Genomic DNA, 25151 nt, shown 5'->3' with positions numbered 1-25151 from the left:
AAGATGAAAGTGAGAATTTTACCATCAGTTTATTGGTCCTTCAACAATGATGTTAACAACTGAAACCAAGGTTCCCCCCCAAAGTTTATAGGGAGGATGGAGACAAGTCAACAAGTAGTCTTAATGTTAGTCCCTAAAGTAGGAAATATATGGAATTAAAATAAAAATTTCTCCAATTATTACTTTGGGATAGCTTTGAAAATATATACAAAAACTAGAAGTTAATAGTGCGCAAATAGCAATTACCCTCCAAAAATGTTTTTCCTCTTTCCCACACACCCAAATGATTTCTTCCCATCCTCAATGTGTTATCTGTTTTAATTAGGTTAGATTCCACTTGGGTCAGGGACTTATTATGTCTGTAAACTGCCAACAGCACCTCTGTTACTATATAAATAGGTTCTATTCTAATAAAATCACAGGAAATAAAGCCATGTATAAGACCTCAATATTACTTTAGTAATTAAGAATGTACAAATTGATTACACCACTACTTAATCCTTAGAATGCTGGCATCAGTTGACTGGCAGTTGGAAGAAACTTTGTGAAGATGGAGATTTTGTTCCCCACAAACAAAGGGCACAATTCTTCCACGTCTTAGTATAATTAGAAGCAGCACCTAACTTGAGTCCATTATTTCATAATGAGCAAGAGAATGTACTGTGTAAAACCCATCAACTGCCAGCTGATAAGTACATATTACTAGATTTTATTTTCATATTTCTTCATATTCACTAATGGCAATTTTCTCAGTAAGACTCAGCTTTTGCTACATCAGTCCACAAGAGTCAATCCTCTCCAGAAAATAACTGCCTCTTATACATGCTGCATCTAATACATGATTTTAAGAACAGTCTATTAGCACAATCCACTAGTCTGGCACAGAGTAGCATGATGATGTAATACTACTGATGGAATCAGAATTTATTCAACCTTTTCTGAAGACATTGTTTTTATAACTGTGAGTTTTCTAAGTGTAGACTATGTAACCGTAAAGTCTTCTTCTGTTCTTCTGTAATGAAGTAATTGTTCTTCTAATCCAAAATTGTCTATCAACATAGTGAATCTCGGTTTCTTTCCATCTGCAGACAAGGCTGATTGGAGCTCATAAAGAATCACTTTAGGTGTTGCTGCTCCATTTGGCTGTTAAAGGCTGCAACTCTGACAAATTATTATTGGATTTGTACACCTTGACCAGTTTGAACCTTTGAAGTAGCTCTCCTTTCTCTTGAGTCTGCTTCGCCAGTCTTATCTTCTCCTCCAGCAGATTTTGTTGAATAATGGGAACAGCATGGGAAGAATTCTGAATACACAGAGATGTGTCTCGTGTAAAAGACTTTTCAAATGTGTACTTTTAGCACAGTTTTTCTTCAGGCTTTCACAGCCATCTTGTAATCTGGGACAGAGTCTTTTTGTCAACAGAGACTCTTCTTTAAGAATAGTGTAATCCTTTTCTTCAGCATCTCTTCCAAGGCACTTTGCTACAGTGAAATGAATTCCGCCACAGCAGAATTAGATGAGCATCTAGCTTTCCTTAATTGCTCCCTACATGTTGTGTTCATTGGCTGTTTCCTTGATCTAGTGCTCCAAAGAGCTGGTGTCCCACAGTCCTTTGGAGTCCTCTGCATTTATGTCAATTTGTCTAACAAGGGTGTTTCCATCTTGAGAATGAAAAGCTAATTTACTTGGAATCCTCAGGTGCAGGCTGGTCACTATATAAGTATTTATATGTATAAAAGTGTAGATTGCCAGGGTGATAGAATAAATGACCTGTTAGGTCCATTTCCAGTTTCTATGTTTCATAGAATCAGAGGTCTGTAAGGAACCTCGACAGGTCTTCTAGTCTAGTATCCTGCACTCATGGCAGGACTAAGTATTATCTAAACCATCCCTGACAGGTGTTTGTTTAACCTGCTCTTAAAAATCTCCAGTGATGGAAATTCCACAGCCTGCCTAGGCAATTTATTCCAGTGCTTACGCACCCTGACAGGAAATTTTTCCTAATGTACAATCTAAACAGTCCTTGCTCCAATTTAAGCTCAATGCTTCTTGTTCTATCCTCAGATGTTAAAGAGAACAATTTTTCTCCATCCTCCTTGTAACAAGCTTTTATGTACTTGAAAACTGTTATCATTCCTCCCCTCAGTATTTTCTCTTCTCCAGACTGAACAAACCTAATTTTTTCAATCTTCCCTCATAGGTCATGTTTTCTAGACTTTTAATTATTTTTGTTGCTGTTCTCAGGACTTTCTCCAATTTGTCCACATCTTTCCTGAAATGTGGTGCACAGAACTGGACAAAACACTCCAGCTGAGACATAATGAGCAGAAGAATTACTTCTTGTGTCTTGCTTACAACATTCCTGCTAATAAATCCCAGAATGATGTTTTCTTTTTTCTTTTTTGCAAGTGTTACACTGTTGACTGATATTTAGCTTGTGATCCACTGTAACACACAGAACTCTTTCCTTTATTTCCCATTTTGTATGTGTGCAACTGATTGTTCCTTCCTAGGTGGAGTACTTTGCATTTGTCCTTATTGAATTTCATTCTGTTTACTTCAGACCATTTATCCAGTTTGTCCAGATCATTTTAATCCTATCCTCCAAAGTGCTTGCAACCCCTCCCATCTTGGTATCATCCTCAAACTTTATACATGTACTCTCTATGCCATTATCTAAATTATTGATGAAGATATTGACCAGAACCAGAGCCAGAACTGATCCCAGTGGGACCCCACTTGATATACCCTTCCTGCTTAACTGTGAACCACTGATAACTACTCTATTTTATGAGATGGGGAAGATTTAATGGGTGGAAACGCAAGGGAATAAAGATTGAGCCAGAATTGAACCAGTCCCCAACACGGTATTATTGGACATGCTGCCTTTCAGCTGAGATGTAAAACTGACTTTCTGACCATTTATGGTCATTATAATTCAATGGCACTTTTTGCCAGAGTAGTGTTGTTAGCACTTGTGTCCTGACTAAAATCCACTTTAGGTAATGAACACTCTACCTACTTATATGTCTCTGCAGATTCAACTGGATACACTACACAGCTGCCCCCATCTTGTTCCAAACTGTTACGTAGCAATGATGTATGACATCAGGGCTCCAGGCTGCTACCCGAATTCATCTGTCTTCAATGGGAACAACATGATGGCAAGAGTGGGCCCTTAAAAAGCTACCACATTCCAATCTTGAGGTGGTTGCATTTCAGTAGTTGGTGAAACGTCCATAATATGTGGGTATGCTCATATATAGAGAGAGACTGATCTGGCTCTTAAGAAATTTAATTGTAATACTCTTATTGACCTCAAGTGGAGCATGAATTTATCATGCAATTTCTATACTGACATAAATAGCAGCAAATATTGAGATAAATGTACTATTTCAAATGTAGGAAGAGGCAGTCTTCACAAATGTAGATATGTTCTAATTATCACTAGACTGGTCAGTAACACTGGAAAATAAGTAACTATGACAAGAATAACATATTTTCAACATTCCTTAATCAACAAAAATGTTATCATTATTCTGAAATACAATATTGCTATTCCTCTTTCCTTTCAGGGAAATTGAAATTTTCATTTGTCTCTTCCATAGTACTTCAATATTATGGTGATGAGCATTGTAGTGATTATAGGAGGGGTGGGTATCACTGCCTATTTTTAAGGTTGCCCGACACTTCCCATTATAAGACCCTCTTTTCAGTTGCTTATAACTTTGCCAGGTATAATTGTTCGGGCTGAAATTTTCCTTGCTGGGGGTCTATCTCAGGCTTAAATATTTTGGAAAATTTCAGCCAAAACAGTTCAGCTCTTTCCGAGAATAAGGAAAAATAAATTGTGCTGCCCACATTAACAATTCTGGTGACCTTTTCTTTGAGAAGCTCTAGTGTCCCCATGCTTTGGAGCAGACACTTGAAATTTGGCAGAGAGAGGCCTTTGTTTCAGGGATGTGCCTTTTGCCTCCCCATGAAAAGGAGCCAAATATGACAAAATTATAAGCCTTTGGAAAATCACAGTTCACAGATGTTTAATAGAGAATTCTTAGATTTCTTAGTTAGATTAGCTACCTTCCCTGAAGAGTCCATCTGCCCTGGTCATGCTCCAGCCCTGAGATAAGCAGGACTTTCCCTGCAATTGAAGCTTGGGCTTCTGCAGGCTGATCCATGTCCAGGCACCGGCAGTGCGACCAGGGAGACTCTCTTGTGCTCTCAGTGACCCCCTGCTGGGCTCAGGCAACTGTAGGGAAGGAAGTTGCCTGATTTCAATGCAGAGGGGACAAAAGCCAGATATGTAGATAGAAGGATGGGAGCGGGGAATAGATTGGAACAAGGAGCCTGTGATGAAGCAGAAACTGGCTGGTCATGGAAACTAGAATTGGGGCTGGAAGCCAGAGGCAGAAGAAGGGAGTGGTGGGGTAAAGGGAGGGGAGAAGACTGTGATTTGCTGTGCAATGGACTGGGACTGGGAGCCAGGGATGGCCACAAGGCAGGAGGAAAAGAGAGCCAGTCGATGGCGAGGAAGACTGAGATCACATGAGAAGCCCAGGGGCTGGGAAAGGACAAAAGACTGAGACCTGTTGGGAAAGGAGACTGGGACTGAGAATACAGAAGACAGGGAGAAGGTGATGAGGGGGAAGAGGAGACAGATCTGACAAGGAGCCAGTGTCCAGGGGAAGAACCAGGACTGGTTAAGCAAAGAGACTGGGACAAGAAGCCAGGGAGCCGGGGACATTGTGTTTGGATGATGAGCATGTGTAAGTAGATTAGGACTGGGAGCCAGTGGGTATGGGTTATGTAGGGGGTGTGGAAACTGGAGGTCAGGGTCAGAGTGAGAGACAGATTGGATGAGGAGTTGTGGGGGGTGGGGAACTGGGAGGGCAATGAAACTGGGACTGGGATTGGGAAACCTGGGACTCTGATGTGGAGTCCAAAAGGGTAAGATTAGGACTTACTTGGCAATGAGACTGGAAGTGGGATGGGAAGCCTGAGGTATGGAGACTGGTGCTGGGATGAGGAGCCAGTGTGATGAAGAGACAGAACAAGGGCACATTGTAGGGGACAGAGTAGAAGAGAGTCACACTTTGGGGGAATGGTCAGAAGAGCTTCTGTCAGCTAGAGCACATTCACCTCCAGAGCCTGGAACGGAACTCCGGATTCCCGAGACTCAGCATTCTCTGCTGTCTGCAAATAACTATGAAACACACTGGCAAACTGTCCCATCTCCCCCAGTGGTGCTACTACTGTTGCTATCAGTTATGCCAGTGGCTCAAGTAGAAGAGGTCTACGTGCTGAACATAAAGGTTCCAACCTTGCTGATGCCCCATGTGGGTGTCATTATGATGCCAATTGAGGGAAAAATAGTATGTGATCATGTAATTAAAGAGCAACCTATATGCATGTCAGAATTGCTGGACAACCAGCTGAGACAGGAGCAGATGCAGGCTGGAACAGGTGTTGGCTAGCATGGAAACAGGCACAGGATTATGTTGGAATAGAAGCAGGGGCAAGGGTGGCTAGAGCTGGAGAAGAAGCAAGGGGCAGGGACTGGAGCAGGAGCATGATCACTCTGTTGAAACTACTAATAATGGGAGTACTCCCAGCCAGCTAGTGATATTGAGCAGACAAGAGAGTACTTCCCCTAGGAGCCTATATACCAGCCTTGGGATCACCTGGGTGGGTCCTTGTCTCTGGATTGGCTGAATCCTGGTTGAATGGCATGGGGCCTGTCAACAGACCTGCTGGTAATTGTTTCTGCTAACTCATCAGACTCTCTGACTCTGGGATGAATCATCAGGTTTAGGTAGGTTCAGGCTCAGAGGTAACTCAGGCTTAGGCAGGCTCAGAGGTAACTCAGGGATGAGTCATCACAATGTCCAAGGGGGCCAAATTAAGGTTGTACAGGCAACCTTAACTCTGGCATTTCCTAACTTTTGAGAGCTTGACTTTTCAATCTTAATGATGTTCTTTTAATGTATGTTTTTTATATATGTATGTAGAGTAAATCAAAAGAATGACACCCTAAATTGGTGGTGAAATGGCAGGGTCTTTCACTAGAAACTCATTTGTTTGGAAAATATTATGCATAATAGCTTATTTTCACATGTTAACTATGCTTCTGTAAAACATCTTACCTGGCAATGGAAGAGATAAATTAACTCAGTCAGTAAATCAACAAAAGTTATTTTCTTTCAATACTATTCTTATGCTGCTGGATGGCTATCACCATGTGATTATGAGTTTAATTAATCATAAGGACACCTGGAGCTTGTGTGTGGGCATTTCTGATGTACTTACATCTATTAAACAAACATAGTTATTAAAAGAAACCCATCTAAGTTAAAGTCTGAATGCTTGGGGAGATTTATATTTTATTACACTCCACTGCATACACATACACACACAATATACCCAGCAACAATAAAACCTGGCAGTAGTTCAATCAAAACCCATCTAAAATCACTGTTGTGTTTTGCCATCTACCAGAAAGAAAAGCTCAGCATGGGGAGAGCACCTGTTTGACAAGTTTTAGCCTGCTGCAGGTTGACAGCTAAGAGAGTTTTCATAAATGTGTCCCTGTGTGTGTACATGTATATACGTACATAAAGCTGGATGGGAGAAGGGTATATTTTAATGAAAATGTGACACTGAATGACAGCACTGCTGCTAGAGAAAGTCACTCCCCAGCAAGCTTCCATTCAAAATCTGTAGCTTTATTTACAACAAAATGCTTAAGAAATGAGACAGTATCATGCTCAAATCTCTCTCCTCCCTCCCCATAGGCATTCACTATACAAAGGTAACAATTCTTTAATGAGTTAGTATGTACTGCATAACTCTCTGTAAAACAGTTAAGTATGGAAGGATGGGGGATCAAAAGCAGGATTTTTATGGCTGGCTGAATTGATTTAATTTGTTCCCTTTTGAATGTTTGTTTTTTAAACGCTGCTGGGTGTATTTTTCTAATTAAGTGTTATGGCAACTACAAAACTTGTACAGGAAAGAGTTCTGTGGGGAAATGTTTTTTATTCATTTCAAAAGTGAAACCCCAAAACTCCTTGATATCCTGAACCAAGGATTTTTGGAATATCTACCTTATTGCCTGGAAAAGTTGTGTAGTTAATAACTCCTTTAGTAGCTCAGCAAATGCTGACTTATGAGGCAATTCAAATTAAAGTGGGTTGAAGTGACTTTCTAGAGAGATGTATAAAAGATTTCCCAGCTACATTGCTGAACTGTTTATATGAAAAAGCATAACAGAATAGCAAGACCAAGGCAGCATCAGGAAACTACACCTACCCCCACAGGATGCTAGGAGAAAGGGACTAAAACTTCTCTGCTGTCACTGTCTCCATTGTGTGTTGTCTGGCACTGTCTACACCAGGAGATGCTGGGTGAGATGTTTTAAAACCCTTTTCTGCCATTATGATGCAGTGCCATCCATCTTCACCCACTCCAAAGGATCCTGGGAGAGGTTTAGAAGCTGTTTGTGGCTGTATTCTTCACCCCTTTAAGCAAGAGTTTTTGCTCTTCCTGAATATTTTGTCTTTATTACTTGTTACCATTAATTGACTCTTTTCCCCCTTTGAACTTTATAATGTTGAAGCTAAAAATTTTAGAAGTGTACCTCTACTCTGAAAAGTAAAAATCTAGAAGTGTTTTAAAAGGTTCCCCTTTATTATCTCCCAAGGACTTCTGGGTCAAATCTGCTCAATTTACAAAAACAACAGTGGTTTTCCTAACTGTCTGCCCTGCAAGCTCCACCTGGATTCTGAAAATCACCTGTGTTCATTTTCTTGATCTCTACACATGTCCAGCAATACATATTCCACAAACAGAACTTGTTCCCTGAACCTGTAAGAATTATTGTGTGGACTGATCCTTGTGGCTACACATAGATAGGTGCTGGAACAATGTTTATAGTGGGGGTGCTGAAAGCCATTAAACAAAACTGCAAACTCTGTAAATGATAGAAACTACTTCAAACCAGGGGATGCTGCTGCACCCCCAGCACTCCTACTTCCAGCACATATGTATAGATCCAATGAGTTCACTGGGAGAAAACCTATGCAGTTCTCCTTGAAGAATCAGTCCCCAAGGGGCTTGGATATTTGAAAATCCCTGGAATAACATTTTGCTCAACAAAGCCTGAGTTAAGTGCCTAGTCTCCCTGTACAATGCGTAAGATGAGATAGGTGCCTAAGAAAGCAATTCACAAAAGCCAGTATGCTAGGCAGGGAACTGCCTAAACTAGCCAATGGGAGATATTGATGAGAGTGGTGGGTCCCATGCACCTCTTAGGAAGTATGGTATCTTAAGTCCAGACTGCAGGGAGATGTCTTTCTCTATTTTTGTTCCACACCTAGGAACACCTGTCTTGGTGTCAGGTGGCTTAGGCACCCAAGATATTTATTGTGGGAAATGCCTCACTCCACACATGGCAGTGGTGCCCACCTTTTTTTTGCCCAGTGGTTACAGTGCTTGTCTGGGATGTGGGAGAAGCAGGTTCAATTCCTACCTCAGCCTGAGGGTGAGAAAAGATTTGAAGAGGGATCTCCCATCCCTTTCAAGAGGGCACTCTAACCACTGAGCTATGGGCTAATCTAACAGGGGACCTACCTCAGTGTCTCCAGTTGAAGCTATTCAGATGTTAATAAACACTTGTCATTAGGCCAGTAAAAGAGTGAGTGACTGTACAGCCTGGTTAGGGCACCTGCCTAGAAAATGAAAGTCCCAAGGTCCATACCCTGCTCCAATGACTCTTTACTTATGCAACGTGGAACAGCTTTAACAGGAGACACTGAGGCAATCCCACATCAGACTATCCAATAGTTCAGAATTATAGCACTCTCCTGAGAGGTAGGAGACACCTGTTCAAATCCTTTCTGCCCCCTGGAGTGGGGGGTAATTGAACCCAGGTTCTCCCACATCCAGGCAAGTGTTCTAACCACTGGGCTAAAAGTTATATGGGGTCCATTCACTGCTGAGGCACCTCCTTCTGTCTGTTCTAGGGATTAGCTCATTCCAGGTCTAACACCTCCTTCTGCTTCTTGCTTAATCTTAAATACAAATTTTCCTGTATTTATCTTAAACCACTCAGATTTGCAGGGGAAAAAAGTGGCTTTATGTTGTGAGAAGAATTTTCTTTTGCAGGCCTAGTCTACACTAGAAAATTAGGTCAGTTTAGCTCCATTCCTCAGGGGTGTGAAAAATCCAGGTGGTGTTAAGCCACCCCTGTGTAGATAGTGCTTGGTCAATGGAAGAATTCTTCTGTTGATATAGTGACTGCCTCTCAGGGAGCTAGATTATCTATGCCAATGGGAGAAACCTCCCCTCAGTGTAAGTAGTGTCTACACTGAAGCACAACAGTTGCACCTCCAGCATTTTATGTGTAGACAAGCCCTTAGAAGTTAGATAGTTCATTATTAACTATTCAAAAGTCTCTCCACTATCACAACTTCAGAGGGAAGAAGTTTGATCAAAATTTTTATAATTCCATTATTTGATTGGTTATATTAGCCCTGTATTTGAATGAAATAGTTGAGGGTTTGGGGTTGGTGTTTTGTTGTTTGTAATTGTGTGATCCAGAAAATAGCATTTGTATATATAAATAGGGTTGTAGTAGTCAAAGCTCTCAAAAGATTGAATTACTAACAGAATATTTTGAGGAAATCTTTCATTTATGGTCCAGAAACATTGGATATTTGAGTAATCTTGTCTAATTTTACTAGAATTCAATTAATATAAAAAGCAAATGTGACTGCTTGCTACAGATGCCTTCTATAAAAGTTTTGTTACCTAGACAACAATTTTGTTTTCATATTGCCAGAGGCCTAATTTGTGGCCTATTACATTGTCTGACTCTAAATAGCAGTTTGGACTTTGCTCACTATTTTTAAAACTATGAGAAGAGCAGTGACAATCACTTGAGGGGACTGTTTTGATTTTGTAGATTTTAATGGCATAGCAAAATCTAATTTTACAGGATTTTTTTAAAAAGCAGGTTTGGCTCAATTGTAGCATTAAAGTTTATTTTGGCTCATAAAAGTTAAATATTAGGCTCAGCATCTTGTACATTTTGACTTATGCTTAAAACTATTTTAGAAGTAAATATTTGGAATTAAGTGTCCAACTTCCCAATTTTAAAAAGATTAAGTACACACAGCCTTAACACATAGCTAACGGAGTGTTGGGAAATCATTAGAAAAAGGGATAGATAAGACAGAAAATATATTGCCTCTATATGAATTCAAGGTATGCCCAAATCTTGAATACTTTGCCTAAGCCTCAGCATGCACACTTCTATTTTTAGTGCACTAGCTGGAGCCCTGCTAGCACAAACCTGTCTACCTGTGGTTGGAGGCTTAAGCCCAGCTACAGTGTAGACATGCTGCTGCCCTCAAAGAAGATACAGGGCACATCAGCATTGCCACACTCATTTCTAATCAAGTTAGATACTACTCAGAGCAGAACTCTCTTTACTAGCAAGCATTTAAGTTAACTCACCTAATGTGTTTAAGAATACAGCAGAAGAGATGCAGTCTTTCATAACGTACCCCACCCACTAGTTAGTGGTTAGGAGATACTACACAATTGCTCAGCCCACAGGGGCTTTACATGTTATAAGTGATTGGTACTCTGAAACAGCCACCTGGTTCTACATTTTTGGAAAGGCTGTATTAGTTCAATATAGGGGAAAACTAAAGCTATCCTGACATACTAACCCACGTCTCTCCCAAGAATGGAACTGCCACCCTATTATGCCTTGAATTTGTAGTTAACATTTACAAGTCCAGCTAAGTATGTGAAGAAACATTAAGTTACAATTAAGGATCCAAGGACTACATATCCCCCCTGAACACAAAAGCCATTCAAAGTGGATGTAGTCAGATTAAAAGCATTCTTCAAGCTCAGACAGAAAGCTCGGTACACTGCAGATATGGCTGCTGTGCAGTTGTTCACAACAGAGTTGAGGAATAGAGAATGTCACTTGGCAGAACTGAAATGATTAAGAATGTTGCTACATGCAGAGGAGTAGTGCCAACTTGTTTTTGACATGGGAAACTGATGTGGCAATATCTGAGAAGTCAGCCGAGACAGCAGTTCTAGCTTCCAAAAAAAGCTTGTGCTAGTTCCTTTGGCCCCACTTTGCTTACTGGAGTGCATCCAAGTGCTCTTTTGCCCTTTCCCCTTGGTGGAACTTAGGTCTTGAATTCCTCCCTGTCCACCCAGTTTTGTTTTGGCACAGAGTGTCAGACAGCCTAGACTCCATGGAGCTGTCCAAGCTTTCAAATAGATTTAAATAATGTGTACAAGAAGACACCTGCATGTAGTTCCTATTGTTAGCACTTAGGCTGACAGCACTCCATTTTAGTGAAATGAAGTGTTGTGTCTACACTGATAGTTGTAGAGTCAGCATTACACTAGTTTGACACCAACTAAATTAACATTGTCATGATATGAAAGGCAAGCACAAGTTCATTTATTTATAGCAAAGGTCTTGGTTACAAGAGGTCAGTCCTTGCCATCTTTAAGAGATATGGGATAAGTTATTGCATACATGTGCATTATAATTTAGCAGCAAGTCATTCATAAAAACATTTCCTTCCTACTGCTTTTTTGGTTTAGTGTCTAAATTTATATACAAGTCAGCTTTACAAAGCATTTACCACCACCTTTAAGTTAATGGTCTTTTATTGGAAAAAAAAGACTAGCATTTACAACTTGGAATGGACAAACTGTAATAGCTTGAACAGCGATGTTGATAGTTGTGCTGAAGTCCACAGGCTACTCTGCCAGCTCCAAGTCATGGTACAGAAGGTTTTAAAAATAGGAGAGAGTCCAAAGATGCTCCCTTGGTGAAGGTTTCTTTTAAAAATTTTGTGAACGGTAACAGCCTGACACCCGTTTCACTATAGTGCAATGCAGACAATGTTAAACCAATATTATAACAGACATGCCACCCATAGTTAAGATCATCTTTTTTTGGAGCACAATGCTACATACAGGAGAACCATTCAACATTTAGGGCACTTTCCTCTAAATTTTGCATCCTTTGACCATTTTTGCTGCATACCATCCTGAGGTATAAACCAATTTTAAAGTAAACCAGCTATGACAATTTACACTACAAATTGAATTAGAATCCACTGTTGGACAAAATAGTCTTTTTTTGGGTTTGTTTTTTTTAAATTAACTACAAATGTCTGACTGTGCTCAATTGTCAAGCTGCATGCATGAAAAATTGGCCAGCCCAAACAGTGTAATAGTCATTAGCAAATGGAACTTGATGAGTTCACCAAGTGCTTCCTTTTTTTAATTTTTTTTTTTTTTTAAAGGTAGTACAGTTACTTGGATTGTAAAACTGATGTTTAACTTGATCTTTTGGGGACAGGACCACCAACCATTACATGCAGTTTGTGGACAGAAGGTATTTTGACATTCAGTTTTGCTATACAGAAACAGAATGAATAAATGAACATTTTTTTGCAAGAGGTAAGTAAAAGATTCAATTTGATTCTTCTAGAGGGGAAAAAGGTGAAAGGAGGTCTTCATTTTGCGGTCATCATCTGTACGAATTCTGAAAAGACAAAAACCACCATGACTTTCTGTATCTTCAAAGTAATTTTAACTTCACAAGGAAATCTCTTAACTGCCCTTGGCATAAACTTTCCATGCATCTAAAATCTAAACAGAAAGCTCTGATCAAGTCTTTTCACTCAATAATGTAGATAGTTTAGTGAATTGTTAGAGTAATTCAAACTCCAAAATCATCAAGTTTTTTTTTTTTTTAACATCCAGCAAGCTTTACTTAAGAGTTTGTAAGTGATTGCACAAACAGAAGAGCATCTTTTTCTACCTTCATAGTTCACTTGTCCATCTCCATCGATATCTGCTTCTCTGATCATTTCATCTACTTCTTCATCTGTTAGCTTTTCTCCTAAGTTTGTCATAACATGACGTAGTTCTGCTGCACTGATATAACCATTGCCATCCTGTGAGGAAGATAGTTGCATAGGTTTGAAAATGACAATTCAGAAGACTGGAACATAAAGCCTAGCTGAGATGGTTCTACATTAAACTTATTCTCCCAGATGCCCTGAGGCATCAGTAACCTAGTACCCAGCCTGGAGGCCTGGTGCACTGTTCATCTTATCCAACCACAGAAAATGCTATAGTCATGCCTTCTAAAGCATAGAGGATGGAGCCATTACACAAGGAGGACTGTGTGTTCCAGAACAAAAGTGAAGTCTGCTATACTTATTTGGACCAGGTAAGTAGCCTTACCTGATTTGGTCTTTGTATGCCTCATACACATCTTTGACTCTTTCACCCAGGTAAGCACACACATCTACATTTGTATCATATTTATTAGTTTGGAGGTGTGATTCTTAGAAGTTCTGAATGCTTCCAGACACTTTCTGAAAGTCTCCAGTACCCTGGAGAACAGAATGGTAATTTATCTTTTAATTTGGGTTTCTTTAATTTCAGTATGTCAGCCCAGTGTTTTCAATAACTTAATTCCTCCTGCCAACAGAATGCAAGAGCAGCAAGTTGACCTTTTGTAGCATCACATCCTCAACCAACTGCTGGTTTCCCTAGAGTGTCTTCCTGGGCATTAAGATCTAGAGTACAAAAAGCACATTGAGAAATGATCCAAAACTCCACCTACTAGCTGCAGTACAGAACCTAGAATGGCAGAGGAGGACTTGAAGCTGGTGTTCTCCAGTGTCCCCAATACTTGAGCTAGTGGAGAGAAACTGTTCTAGTAATGCTCTAGATCTATTCTGGATTTGGGTAATTATTTCTTTTACTAGCTATGGCTATTAAGGCTGTCCTGTTAAGTCTAGTGATGTGAAGATAGTTATCTTACACAATCAAAGGGGGGGAAACCATGCCCTCTGTCAAGTAGAGGGAAGAGGATGTTCTTGTGCTTATGTCTGTCTTTTGAGAAAAAATGGAGAGCCTCTGCTTCTGGTAACAAGCTTTCCATAAGCAGAACAGAGAGACTACTAAGCTTCACCTCCTCATGCATATTAGAAGTTGAACAGGGGATCTCAACTTTATGAAAGGTCTACATACAGGTGAGCAAAGCCCTCTGCACCTGTTTTCAGGTACTTTAGGTCATGAGACTGGGGGGGGGGGGGGAGAAAGAGTGGAGACACCTTTCATACCGAAATAGGTAACAAGTCTAATCATCCCAGTTTCTTGAGAGAAGGGCTACCAGGGATTCCAGCATGAAAGAGCCTCAGCTGCCACCGTGCCTCCCCCCCCCGGCCAATTCTCCTGGCGGAGCAGTTTCAGCAAGCCTACTCTATAATATCCAAAATAAGTTTTCCTCCTGCTGCTGGTAGAAGGGCTTATACCCACCTTCCAGACAAGCACAGGGCAATGCTAGGAGTAAGAGGCTCATCATTAAAAATTGTTCAAAAAAGTCTGAAGCTTTGGATTCTAGCAGTACCTTGTCAAAGACTCTGAATGCCTCACGGATTTCTTCCTCGCTGTCAGTGTCCTTCATTTTTCTGGCCATCATGGTTAAGAACTCAGGGAAATCAATAGTGCCATTGCCTTAAACACAGAAATGAATCTGTACTTTAGAGTCCCATCATTTCCCTGATACCAAAGCTAGCTTTAGAGTTAGGAAGGGACAAGTCTCATTACTGATCAAGAGCTACCTTCCATTTTTACACTAAAACCAGAGAAGCTTCCAAGAACTTTGTAAGTGGTCACGCTTAGGTCACTCCTCTTCCCCTAAAATGCTAATATAGCATTTTTAGCTCTAGTATGCTCAAGCAACCACTGAAAACATGGAAGTAATGAGGACTATTGTATGGACTGCTACTTTCCCTCCAGACCCACACCCCAGAATTCATCAATTCATCATCCTAGGGGCTATATTTTGACCATGTCCATTTACTGTTAAAAGTGTTTTAATGTGACCAGAGACATGCCTTGTAATGCTGGCAAAACAAGGCGTCAGCTCCTGCTAAGGTCCCCTTGCCTCACTGGACTATTGACAGATGGCTAACTGGGATCAGTCTGGTTCATGTGTGTCAGTATTGTTAAAATATGTATTAGAGTTAGAAAAATTTGCTTATTGTTTAATGCATGCAGCAACTTAAAAGCATTCAATAAAGTCTAATCTCACCTATAACATCTGTATCCCATATTATAAGGCAATGCTTGAGCACTTGCACTGTGAGCGCCTAACTGCACAAGTCACCAGACAGGAGAGAAACATTAACTACGACAGGTTTCAGAGTAGCAGCCATGTTAGTCTGTATTCGCAAAAAAAAAAAAAAAAAAAAAAAAGGAGTACTAGTGGCACCTTAGAGACTAACAAATTTATCTGAGCATAAGCTTTCATGAGCTACAGCTCACTTCATCAACTTCATCCGATGAAGTGAACTGTAGCTCATGAAAGCTTATGCTCAGATAAATTTGTTAGTGGCACCTTAGAGACTAGTACTCCTTTTCTATTAACTACTATGAAATGCGAAGGTGTTTATCATGCCCAACAAAGAAGGCCCATTGATATATTCTACAATAGTTCATCCAGTGTCAAAGAGGACAAGAGACTGTCGATAGCTCACTTTCACAACTTTTGTTGATCATGAGGAGCTGAAGGGAGAAATTCTTTCATCAGATAAATTTGCAGCTCAAAGCACAAGAGAAAAGGGAATAAAAATCCCTAACAAGGAGGAACTGTATCTCTATGCTGTTGGGGCTCTGAGGGGCAAGGATTACTAAGCATAAGCAAAAGATCCCCAGCGTTTAACCTGGATTAGTTCTTAAGGACATACAGAAGTTGTTCATTACAGCTTATTTTTGTAAACAATTGGAACTCATTTATATGTGTATGTGCACCTTAACCTTGTAAATAACTCTTATTAATAAGTCTTTAATTTATTATAGGATTGGCTACAAGCATGGTCTTTGGTGAGAGATCTAAGGTACAACTGACCTGAGATAAATGGACTGGGAGTAACTTGAATATTGCTGTGATCTTTGGTGTAAAGAACCATCTATCACAAAGGTAAGCTTACCTGGGTGGCCAGACAGATTGAAGTACCCAAGGCAACTATCTGTGACTACATGTTAAGGCTGTTCTACTGCCTGAGAAGTTTACACTTGGTAACTGGTTGGTGAAATCTACATATAGAACTCACAACCAATTTGGGGTTTGTGCCTCATTTCCTCACAGTCTGCCCCAATGCTGGTACCCAAAGTCTTGTGTCAAGCCATCCTGCTGTGGCACATCTATTACATCAAGGTTTGCACTCATGTTTTATTAGCCTTGTTGCTGTTCTAACAGTTTCCAATCTTGGTTTTTTAGTGTTTAAGAATTCCTTTAGAGGGCCAACAGTGTTTAGACAGCTATATTGATTTTGAAGCTTACTTTTACATCACATAACAAAAAAAGTTACCCATTTTCAATTCTTGGAAGATTCTTAATGGTTGGCACAATTTGTCAATTAAGTTGATTGCCACCCCAAAAAAAGATTAAAGTAGATTGCAAGCTTTTAAGAAGCGACCATTGCAGGGGGTTATGGCACATCATCCTAGTACAAAAAGTAGCACAAGTTAAATTTAATTAAAGGGATAGAATATGCTCACTATATTGGAGCCCTGAGATTCAGACTCATTTAATTTTCAGGCTAGATTTCATGACACTGATTAGTGACTTGTCTAATTCTTCTATTACACTTGCCTCAGCAACCAAAAGTGGAAGGTGATTCTTTGATACTTGTGCCTTAAGCAATTTGCAAGTAATTTTATCCTGCACTTCACAAGTAGTTTTGGTTTTGATTTTGAGTCTCTTCACAAAGGTCAAATAATCACTTCGCCTTTCAACACACTTTATACCCTTGTCAGAGACACTAAAGAATTTGCTATTATATTGGTAATACCATAGTAGTTAAAATTTTCCTCTCATGACAGAGCCAGTATGAAGCACCTTCCCTTTGCACATCCATGAATCTGAAGCAAGTTTTGAACACAGTTCTTGTGTTACCCTTTCTGGCATCCATTTACCCAAGTCAATCTCCCTATCAGTCTACTAAATAAAGCCTAACTCCTAACCCAGTTTAAGAGAAGAGGAAAAAGTCAGTTTTTACTACATGGCCAATACAATGGATTAAAATATATAAATTAAAGATTATGTTGCCACTGAGACCAATATGGGATGGGTAACTGAATAGATATGGGAAAGCTACTTGGTACTCCAGAGAACTATAGGTTGCAGTAATTCAAGAGGTGAAAAAAAAAAAACCCCAAGTTTTTGATGCGGAAGGAAACTGAACCCTGGATAGAAGCAGCGAGCAGGACACAGATGCAGAAGCCCTGATCAGTATTATATTTTGACTCTGACTATCCCATATTCACATGCCTACTGGTATAGTTAATGACAACAACTATGTTCATATTAAACTTAATGTGAAATCAAGTGGTTGTTTTATGTTGATACGTAAAAAAAACAACCCCCCCCCCACCCCTACACTGTTTTTGGACCAGATTTTAATGGAATACTGTCAAAGGAAAGAGGGGGACTTGAGAGGCTGCATTACCCAGCTCAAACCCAAGCTTGTAGGGTGTGCACACTCACCATGAGTAAAACACTGCCAACTGCATCTTCCCCACACTTACCATCAGCATCTACCTCATTGATCATATCCTGTAATTCGGCTTCTGTTGGGTTTTGACCCAATGACCTCATGACAGTCCCAAGCTCTTTTGTTGTGATGGTGCCATCTCCATCTTTGTCAAATAGGGAGAAAGCTTCCTTGAACTCTGAAGACAGAAACAGCCCAATCATTAAGTACTATGAACACCATCAAAACAGTACCAAAATAATACTTTGTGACAAGACTGACCCCAATGTCCATGCTGTAGGATTTTAAAATGCACTTTGTCTGCAGTCTGTACCAGAAGACTAGTGTTTTTAGACTTGTATTTTCTGACAAATGTCTCACAAGTCCAAGCCACTGCCCTCTAACCACGCTCCCTAGCCTGTACATTACATCAGGCTGTGCAAGTTTTGGATAAGCACATGCTACCCTGTTTATGAGCAACCCAGTTGGGTCAAGTTCATTTCTCATCAATAGCAGTTATTTGTGGGGGAGTGAGTAATGAACACCACAATATTTCAAATAGTTTGTGCACAATACTCTGAGCAAAGATTAGAGAAACAAGGGAGTTAGCCAGACATGCCTGACAGAGATGCCTTTGTCATTTATCAGTTATTTTTGAATTACTAAAATGATAATAGGCTCCCAAAAGTTTAGACCCCATGCTTTACCCTCTTAACCATTTCCTCTAATTTAGAAAGGCAGTGTTAGATTAGAGATGATTTAAGAGAAAAAAAAGTTTCCTTACATATGTTGCCAACACAAGAGAACTCAAAAGTTTTAAAGATTCTGTTGATTTGGCTTGTGAAAGCAAATGGTAGCAAGTGAAGTTGAGTGCACACGTGTCAGTTCCACTTTCAATCTCAGGAAAGATTGAACTTTTGGAACGTTTCAATATTTGGATTCCAAACTTTGGAAGGGATTATTTAGCTTCGTTTTGAATTAACTGGATTTTTAATATTTCTATAAGATTTGTTTTTAAAAGTCACACCAGACCTAGGTGCTGGGCCTCAATTATCCAAAGAAGTGTTCCTTCAGCTTCTTTAAACACAATTTCTCAAGTGAAATAAGAGGGAAGAGCAATTATGTGCCAAAACTTTTAGAGACTTAATGCAGATTGCCTGTATTGCTTGTTGACTGATATTCAAACTCAGGAGAGAACATCCAGCAGTGTTTTAGAAATATTTTCCAACATTCAAAGGAGATGTTGGCTCTCTTTTGGCTCACCAATTTTCTTAATTGGGATACTTACCAGCAATTTGTTCTTCAGTCAGCTGATCAGCCTACATGAAGAGTAGAAAACTTATTTTAGAAAATGGTTTTCCTATAGCTCTGTCAAGCAATGGAGATGCAATACAGACTTTGTAAGGAAGTTTAATGTTTTACCTTTATACTGCACCTTTCAGTCCCAGAAATCCAGGAGTACTCAATACACAGAAGAATGATTTCACCCACCAATGGCGTGCAGCAACATCTAAGACTCAGTGTAATAGCTAATGCTACAAAGAGACTACACATTTTAGGACTAGTTAAGAATGCCATAGCCAGATCAAGTTTATGGAGAAATCCAATATGGCCAAGTTTAAGGCACAAAGCAGAAATCCCCTAGTGATTCAACATAACCCAAGTGTTTCCTGGAGATATTCCATCACAATATTGACCTAGCAGTTTTTTAGCTTGCGATAGGATAATACCATGATTGCAAGATCTGGATTTATGCCATGTTCTTAGAATTACATGCTTTTCTGTCAACATCTCATTTGTTATGCCTTTTAACTAAAGTAACAGTTCCATTAGGTAGGAATGTTACCATGCAATGAAAGGTCTCTGTTAAGCTATAATTTCTTAGGTTTATGCCATTTACAATATGTAAATACTGTGTCTTGAGACCACCAATACATCTGAAATCAGCAGATAACTGCATGTGTGTTTTGTTGGGCCCATAATGGAACCAAACATGTTCCTTTAACACAAGACATTTCATCCTTAGCTTCAAAAAGGGTTTTATTTTTAACCACCCCCAAAAAAGCTCTCTCCATCCCACAGGTTCAGAGAACAAACTAGGCAAGTTCATGGAGGATAGGCCCATCAGTGGCTATTAGCCAGGATGGACAGCGATGGTGTCCCTAGCCTCTGTTTGGCGGAAGCTGGGAATGGGTGACTAGGGATGGATCACATGGTGATTACCTGTTCTGTTCATTCCCTCTGGGGCACCTGGCATTGGCCACTTTCTGAAGACAGGATACTGGGCTAGATGGATCTTTGGTCTGACCCAGTATGGCCATTTTCTTATGTTCTAAGAACTGTGTAGACCCTTTATCTTCCTTTAGAGACAGGAAAAACCCACTTAATTGGTTTCAGTATTTTTAGAGGATTGCATGGTACCAGGTTAATCATATTTGTTTCCTAGCACCCTGTGCTTTTAACTCTATTGTTTTAATAAAAATAAATTTTTACACCAAATTGAGAAACAAAAACATAACAAAAAGTTTAACTGATCAGTTAGGAAGGATACCAAGATGCTTATAATTTCTCCTGTGAAACAGCAATAATTTTAAGTCTGGTGCAGTTAGCTACACTAACGTAGCTCTTTTTATGAGGAAATTGTGTCAAATGCTAGTGTGAAATAAGCTGTATATGTGTTACACTCTGTGTTGGTCTCTGGACAACGGGGTTGAAAGGTTGTGTACATTATATATACACACACACACATACACCCCCAAAAGCACTTCCATCTGTAGTTAGACTACTTTTATGGATAATATTACAAAAGGATAGTGATTGAAAGAAATTATTTCTACTAATTATTTAATTGGAGCCTCATATGGACAAAGCTTTTGTGTGTGTGTGTTTAAGAATATTAAAACATAACTGAGGGTATGTGGGCCAGGGCTCACTTTGTATTAACCCCACCCTCCTCACTACAGTCCCAGTAAAGAGATTCTCTTTTAGTAAGTGAAACTGAAAAGGTCATTTACATAGCATGACATATCAGAGCAATGCTCTGCAGAACAGGAAATAGAGCCACACCTCAATAGAGAGGAACTCAGATCCCCAGCACCAGTTTGAAGCCCCCCCCAATTTGAAACTTACAATATTCTGGTCTTCAAGCAGCATTTATGTCTATTTTTAAAAAGCTGACCTTGCAGGTGATCCAGTTCACCCTCCTAAGCAACAGGCACAAACACTGTCTGATCACCCCAGCTACCAGGGCAAAGGTACCTACACCAGAGAAATCACCCCACCCAGCCAAGTCATAAAATCCTGTCCCAGTGATCTCAGCCTTCGCCCAACAGGAAGGGGGAAGTGGAGGGGGTAGGGTGGGGAACACCCAGCATGGCCCACAATCATATTTGGTAATCTGCACCCCAGCTGTCACGGCTCCTATGGGAAGCAAAAACTGCAGGGAGGGGAGACTCTCTCAACCCAGTGTCATTAAGAGTCCAGGGTTGCAGTCCAGCAACCCGATGTTCAGAGCAGACCGAACACAGCCTAGTCTATGCACAAGTGATGCACTTTTAAAGTAAACATGGATAGCACGGATGTTAAAAATCCAGGTCAGTGTGAAAGAAAACCCAAGGAAGGCGAGCCCCTCTTCTCCTAGAGCGCCACAGGCACCCCTCCCCACCAAACCACGGGATCAGCAGCCATGTACTGCAGCAGCACCGCCCGCCCCCCAACAGAAGCAGCTACTCTCGCTATTGTCCAATATCCCGACTTCGTCCTTCGGTGAGGAGCGTGATTCAAGTGTGGAATCTCTCTACCATCCCCAGACGCCTGCCCATCCCCTTCAGGTCCCAGGTCCCCCTGAAACCCCTCATTCAGGGAGCCAAGCAGCTACTCCTCAGGAGCCACCCGTTCCCATGCGCACCCAGAGTCCTGTCTCCAATGAGGAAGCCAGGCCCCTTCCGGAAAGATAAAGGCTCCAGAATTGTAGCAGCTGCTCTCCTCCCACTAACCCCGAGCAGAAACGGGGAAGTTTCTAATGGAAACGACGCACACTGCGGCCCTGTCTCACCCTCCTGGGGCTGGCGAGGAAGAGGAGGAGACATGATGTAATGCAGCCTGCGAAGGATTTTGGCGTTCCTGCGTTTAAGGATTGGGGGGGTAAAAGCGCAGCAGCCGCAGAGCCCTCGCCTCCCCCACCTCAGCCACCCTGCGCAGTGCAGCTGGTGCTGAAATTGGGATTGGTACCTTCATCCCTAGTGCCCCCCTCGGGAGCCCTAGTCCCAGCCCGAGCGGGGAGGGGAGCAGGGAGCCTGGGGGTGCCCTCGCCCACCCCAGCAATGGAGGGAGGGGCTCTGCTGTCCCCCGCCCCGCTAAGGAGAAGGCCACCCACGTCCGGCATCCGCCCCTTCCCACCCAGGGGCGCTGGGCAGAGCCCCGGAGCAGGCGCTGCAGCCGGCGGCACAGGGCGCCCCGCACCTCCTGCCCCAGCGGCGGCTCAGCCACTCCTCTCCCCCGGCGCTGCAGCGCAGACTGCCCGCTCCGGGGCGGCATCCCAGCCAGCCGCCCCAGGCACCCTGCTGGCACGGCCAGCTGCCCAGCGGGACCGGCCCCAGCACTCGGTAAGGGGAGGGAAGCGGGCACTGCCAGCAGCCGCGGGAGTGACAGCTTCCTAGCCACCGCGTCCCGCAGCTCCCAGCCCTCGCGGAGAGCGAGCGGCAGCGGGTCCCATCGCCGCGCGATGCAAGGAACCGCGGCCACGCGGCGCAGGGAAACAGCCTGGGGGGGGGGTCTGCAGGCTTCAGCCCGGCTGCCCAGTCTCGCCTCACACTGGGGGGGGGGCGATCAGCCGCCCCCCTAAACCCCCGCCGCTCACCCACCCCGCCGCTGGGTCCCCTGCAGCCCCTAAGCCAGCCTCGCTCCCACCCAATTCCCCACTGCGGGTGGGCAAGCAGAGGAAGCCGGGCTCCAAGCCCAACGCCACGCGGCTGCCCCAGCCCCTCGCAGCGGCAAGGAAGCTCAGCAGCAGCTCGTCACAAGCCAGCCATCTCCACTGCGATGGCAAATCCAGATGTGTCCAGCCCCCCTCCCCCCGTCCAGGCCAGCTCCAAAGTCTGCCCTACCGGCCGCTGCACGCCAGCTACCTACCATTGCGCGGGGTGGCTGGGCTGGGCTGGGGCTGCTACACTGGCTGCTCGAGCAAAGGAGCAGGAGCTGCTGCGGCTGCTACCTCCTCCGAGCGGCTCCCCCCTGACAAATGCTGTAGGTGTGAGCCTGCACCTCCCTGCTATATATGTAGGGCTGTATCCCTCCGCCGGAGCAGCGCCTCTCTCTCTTTCCTCCCAGCCTCTGCCTGTGTGAGAGTGACTGCAGCGGGCAGCCCAGCCCCCATGCTCAGCCCCTCCCCGCCAGGCTCACTCCCCTCCGCCAGCCCAGCTGGCAAGCGGGGCAGGCTTTCCCTCTCCCCAGCAGGCGCCGTGCAGGGACAGCAGCGCACGCTGCCTGCCAGGGGTGCAGCACACGCTCACCAGCGGTTAGGCATGGATTGGCCGGATTTAATTCAGCTATAGAATGATCTCTCACCAGGGCGGCCCCCGGGCAGCTGAGGACCCTGGGGGGTGGCAGGTGCCTTGCTACCCAAACCCTCAATCAGAAGTCCCACAATGGAAGCAGCGGTAAGAGCCACATTCTCGACATATTATACAGGTGGCAGCAAAGACTGAATGGTCAGGAAGGTGAAAGTGTTTTCACAATCCTGGAAAGACTGTGCAGTCCCCTATTTGATGCTCATAGGGGCTCATGTGACACCCATTCAACCCTTTCTTTGTGCCATGCTGTAAACTGGCGCTCTGCTGTTTTATTTATCCCTTTTCCCAATCTCATCAGCCTCCACTGCAATAGTTTAGTGGAGAGGAGGAGGGGCAGGGAGCACACACTTGCCAATGTCTAAATTTTAGCCATTTCCATCTGTTCACCTGTGCTCTGAATCAAAGTGTACTAGGTAGGGAAAGAGCTGCAAAATTGTGTCACCTTTGAAATGCACTAAATAGCACAAAGTGGTATATAAGGGAAAAAATGATTTCCCGCTGGAGACCATACCGTCAAAATCCTCCTTCACAGGCTTTATCCCCTCTCCTTCTCTACAAAATTAAAACCTGGAGAGGATTATAGGATTTAAAAAAAACAAGAAACAAACAGCATTACTTCTGGTTTCAGAGTAACAGCCGTGTTAGTCTGTATCCGCAAAAAGGAGGACTTGTAGCACTTTAGAGACTAACAAATTTATTTGAACATAAGCTTTCGTGAGCTACAGCTGACTTCATTGGATGCATTCAGTGGAAAATACAGTGGGGAGCTTTATATACATAGAGAACATGAAACAATGGGTGTTACCATACACACTGTAAGGAGAGTGATCAGGTAAGAAGAAAAGGAGGACTTGTGGCACCTTAGAAACTAACCAATTTATTTGAGCATACGCTTTCGTGAGCTACAGCTCACTTATGCTCAAATAAATTGGTTAGTCGCTAAGGTGCCACAAGTACTCCTTTTCTTTTTGCAAATACAGACTAACACGGCTGTTACTCTGAAACCTGATCAGGTAAGGTGAGCTATTACCAGCAGAAGAGGGGGGGTTGGGGGGGGCTGGAACCTTTTGTAGTGGTAATCAAGGTGGGCCATTTCCAGCAATTGACAAGAACAAATGAGGAACAGTGGGGGAGGGGGGAAAATAAACATGGGGAAATAGTTTTACTTTGTGTAATGACCCATCCACTACCAGTCTCTATTCAAGCCTAAGTTAATTGTACCCAGTTTGCAAATTAATTCCAATTCAGCTGTCTCTCGTTGGAGTCTGTTTTTGAAGTTTTTTTGTTGAAGAATTGCCACTTTTAGGTCTGTAATTGAGTGACCAGAGAGACTGAAGTGTTCTCCGACTGGTTTTTGAATGTTATAATTCTTGATGACTGATATGTGTCCATTTATTCTTTTACGTAGAGACTGTCCAGTTTGGCCAATGTACATGGCAGAGCTGGCACATGATAGCATATATCACATTAGTAGATGTGCAGGTGAATGAGCCTCTGATAGTGTGGCTGATGTGATTAGGCCCTATGATGGTGTCCCCTGAATAGATATGTGGACACAGTTGGCAATGGGCTTTGTTGCAAGGATAGGTTTCTGGGTTAGTGGTTCTGTTGTGTAGTGTGTGGTTGCAGGTGAGTATTTGCTTCAGGTTGTGGGGCTGTCTGTAAGCAAGGGGCTGTCTGTCTCCCAAGATCTGTGAGAGTGATGCGTCGTCCTTCAGGATAGGTTGTCTGTCTGCTCTGTCTGCCACTACTCCCCTGTACTCTGTCCAATGTGCAGGAAAAGGGAACTTGGGAAAGGGCTGACTGTCCAGACAGGAATTTACATTTCTCAAGAAAACTTTTTAGGACTACTTGATTAAAAGGAGTCGGATATGCCTGGAGTTTGAAGGAGAAGGTAAAACTGGGGTGCAGGGAGTGGGCATGTCTATGATTGCCTTTTTTCAAAATAGGGTAACCAGATGTCCCGATTTTATAGGGATAG

At 42.5% G+C, this 25151-nt stretch overlaps 1 protein-coding gene and 1 pseudogene across 3 annotated transcripts; both read right to left on the bottom strand.

Annotated features, from left to right (window-relative positions):
* Window positions 1-10: 10 nt before the first annotated feature.
* LOC140913297 (swi5-dependent recombination DNA repair protein 1 homolog pseudogene) lies at window positions 11-11373 on the bottom strand (annotated as a pseudogene).
* A 96-nt stretch (window positions 11374-11469) lies between these two features.
* On the bottom strand, window positions 11470-22932 carry CALM1 (calmodulin 1). Of its 3 annotated transcripts, XM_073349418.2 has the most exons (7): window positions 19824-20051; window positions 19023-19146; window positions 18889-18919; window positions 17656-17799; window positions 14471-14577; window positions 12869-13004; window positions 11470-12589 (listed from the first exon to the last, which is right to left on the bottom strand). In XM_073349418.2, exons 1-7 carry the CDS (start codon window positions 19919-19921, stop codon window positions 12561-12563), a joined length of 669 nt encoding a protein of 222 aa, XP_073205519.1. In that variant the 5' UTR covers window positions 19922-20051; the 3' UTR covers window positions 11470-12560. The 3 variants fall into 3 exon arrangements, with proteins under 3 accessions (XP_073205519.1, XP_073205521.1, XP_073205520.1); XM_073349420.2 differs by lacking the exons at window positions 19023-19146; window positions 19824-20051 and adding an exon at window positions 22731-22932; XM_073349419.2 differs by lacking the exon at window positions 14471-14577 and having other exon boundaries at window positions 17615-17799; window positions 19824-20885.
* Between the last annotated feature and the right edge of the window lie 2219 nt (window positions 22933-25151).

Source organism: Lepidochelys kempii, chromosome 6 (genome assembly GCF_965140285.1).
Source record: "Lepidochelys kempii isolate rLepKem1 chromosome 6, rLepKem1.hap1, whole genome shotgun sequence".
NCBI classification, from domain to species: domain Eukaryota; kingdom Metazoa; phylum Chordata; order Testudines; family Cheloniidae; genus Lepidochelys; species Lepidochelys kempii.
Note: the sequence above shows the minus strand (reverse complement) of the source record. Positions and strands in the feature narration are given on the sequence as shown.